General features: G+C 34.9%; 1 protein-coding gene across 1 annotated transcript; it reads right to left on the bottom strand.

Moving 5' to 3' along the window:
- Positions 1-2,015: 2,015 nt before the first annotated feature.
- Positions 2,016-2,634, bottom strand: LOC137242410 (protein SPT2 homolog). Its single transcript, XM_067769706.1, has 3 exons — positions 2,425-2,634; positions 2,219-2,362; positions 2,016-2,154 (listed from the first exon to the last, which is right to left on the bottom strand). Exons 1-3 carry the CDS (start codon positions 2,569-2,571, stop codon positions 2,128-2,130), a joined length of 318 nt encoding a protein of 105 aa, XP_067625807.1. The 5' UTR covers positions 2,572-2,634; the 3' UTR covers positions 2,016-2,127.
- Between the last annotated feature and the right edge of the window lie 390 nt (positions 2,635-3,024).

The following is a 3,024-nucleotide window of genomic DNA, read 5'->3' as shown; positions in this document are numbered from 1 at the left end:
GACGAAATTAAACGTGTCTTAGAGGATAGTGTTCAACACTTGGCTCTAATGCACGATGAAATAGAAAATGAGCGCGCTGTTGCAGTTAATGAACGCGCAGTTATGGAGGACATTATTGAAAAATTGAGTACACTTAAAGAAAATTCATATTCAAACAGACTCACACGAGCAAACGCTTTTAAGAGCTTAACAGTAAAATTGGAGGAAAATACAAAAACAAATGGCGAACAACTACAACAGTGTTCAGCATCTGCACAAAGCGTTTATAATGACACATGTAAATTAAATTCATCAACACAATAGCTCTTCGGTAAACATACTTCAGCTGCACTAGAATGTGGTGAACAACAAAATAACGCCTACTCATCACTCAATGAACAATTTCGCAACATAGAGAATGATGGCAGAGAACGCGTTAAAGTATTAACTGCCACAGCAGCTGCGCATGCTGAACACACACTGGACGTAGTAGAGCAATATATTGATAAGGTGAAAGAAAATCGCACGAAGAGGGAATTAGAAATTGAAGAAGCAGTCGCTCTTATGAAGAGGGGTCTTTCTGATGATGCTCAACAATTAAAGCAACATGTCGTCGTTTCGTGCGGATTAACAAATTCTTTGCAGGAAAACGTTCGAAATTATGCCAACAACTATAAAGATAAAATGGATGTTTGTGTAAATGATGTACAGGCAAATGACACTTGTTATCAAATTATATTCTTCTTTTAGGTGCTACACCCTCCAAACGAAATTTTGTGTATCCCCGCTCATTGGTAACCACATCACCCCACATTGATATCGTAAAAAGATTCCGACAAGAGAACAATTGGTCGGACTTGGATACTACGGCGCCAATTGATGAAGTATGTGCATTATTAGCTGACGTATATTTACTAACTAATTTTTTTTTAATCATTTTCAGGGAAGTGAAGATGAGCATGATTTAAAAAACTCGGTTCAAGATATCACAAATACTGAAATTTTGTTAAATTCAACACCAATTGATTTAACGAATGTACCAACACCGCAACTAAATTGTGTGGGAGGCAAAAAGCGCAATGGTCTGCTCTCGCAGCAGCTACGTAACAATAACTCATTGCCTAGTGGTTATTCGCCACGTAAGCCATCACCACCACATAACTCATCCGCACCAGTGGCAGCGGTAAGTAATTATTTGAAAATATAAGTTGAATTCAATTCCATAGTATGTTCGTCTTTTAGGATAACAAGGAGAATATGTCATAATGCTTCTGTATATATAATGCGTAGTAAAGTCATTAATGACAGAGGTGCATATCAATAATTGGAGCTGTGTAATCTAAATCGAATCACACATTTATCATAAACGAATAGACAAAAGTGAAACGATCATAAATTATTCACTGCGCTTTTTTTCAAAGAATTTTAATACAACAGCACTTAATTTTACATAAGAACACTATTGGTGTTTTCATGTACGCTGTTTATCTAGTTCTGGTACATTTTTTTACACAGCTTACAAAAACAAAATACACTGGAAAGAAATAATGTTTTACCAGACAACTTAATAGCTAGACTGAGGTGAATACGATTGAAGGACGTCTCGCAGCACTTTTTGTACAGTTATAATACCGCAAGAATGTGAAATATTGGGTCAACGATTTACATACGAAAAGGAATAAGCTTTATGAGGAATACATTTTAAAAAACTAATTCATGTTGTTCAAATGAGTAGATTAAATCTGCATCCAATACTTTGATTATATTCCTGTATTTCCATTGTCCTTATATGTTCTTGGTATAATTTCATTTTATTTTATTTAGATTTTATTTTTATGATTATTTCTTAATGTATACAATATCAAATTAATTACACTGCATATCAGATTTTTGTGTGTAAATATTATACTTATGTTTCGTATATCGTTTGCTGATTTGGAAATGGAAAAACCCAATAAAAAAAAAAAACTAAAAAAATTTGATTTTAATCATCATCTTCTTCATCTTTTAAAATTCCCAAACGACGTGCGACCTCCTTAACATTTGCGATAAATTCCTCTTGAACAAGATTGAAACTCATTGCTAAAAGTGCAATGCCGAAAAGCAAGTATAAAGAGCAGTAGGCGATCGATTGCTCTGATTCGTCTTTTACACCTTTGGCAAAATCGCCAAAACCTGAAAATATGAAAGCATGTAATACTACTTGTTGAATTTATTGCTACTAATATTGTAGATGTACTTGCGGTGGACGTGATGCTCCTTGTACGCTGTGCTCAATTTCGCGTGTCAATGCTGCCTTAACGCGCTTTTTCGTGCCTGAGAAGTCTTTAGGAGATTGTGGACGACTTTGTGCAAATCCTTTATCCTCCTTGACGTCTTTTATCTAGAATAAAGACAATGGTTTATTAAATTTTATTTATTCAAAGGTATTCATATAATTTTTACCTCTTCAATATATTTTGCATAGAAAGCATTGGCTTCTGTTGAAACATATCCATAATCATCCTGACCAGTCATGAAACCCGCAGTATTATCCCCATCAACTGCATCTTCTAATACAGACTTGTTGGCAGATTTTGTGACTTTAAGCATTTTCTTATCTTATTTTTGGATTTCTCGTCTCGCATTGATAGCAAATTTGCTAATTTTTCTTGCTTCTCCCTTTCACCCCCCGTTCCTCTTGTTCACATTTTTTAAGAAATTTTTGTATATTTTCTGAAAATTTTTTTCTTTTAATTTTTTTTTTTTTTTTGTGGAGCAAACTTTGTGCTGTAATATTTACTCTGAAAGTAGAATCGAAGAAAACGAAAAAGTTACATTAACATGAATATATTCAACACATAGGCTGGAGGTCACAAGGATCTTGCGGAAAGGAGGTGGGATTGGAAAATTCTTCGACGGTGTTGGAGGGTGTTATTGATGTTGATTGTCCTTTGCCGCTAAAGTTGATGATCCGGTCCGTTCGTGCCGATTTGATGGCACGTATGTGTGACGAATAATCTTCCTTCCGTCGACGAATAAGAGAAGTGAATATAGCAGAAAATG

Source organism: Eurosta solidaginis, chromosome 2 (assembly GCF_040869045.1).
Source record: "Eurosta solidaginis isolate ZX-2024a chromosome 2, ASM4086904v1, whole genome shotgun sequence".
NCBI classification, from domain to species: Eukaryota; Metazoa; Arthropoda; class Insecta; order Diptera; family Tephritidae; genus Eurosta; species Eurosta solidaginis.
The sequence above is the reverse complement of the archived record's forward strand: the minus strand, read 5'-3'. Positions and strand labels throughout refer to the sequence as shown.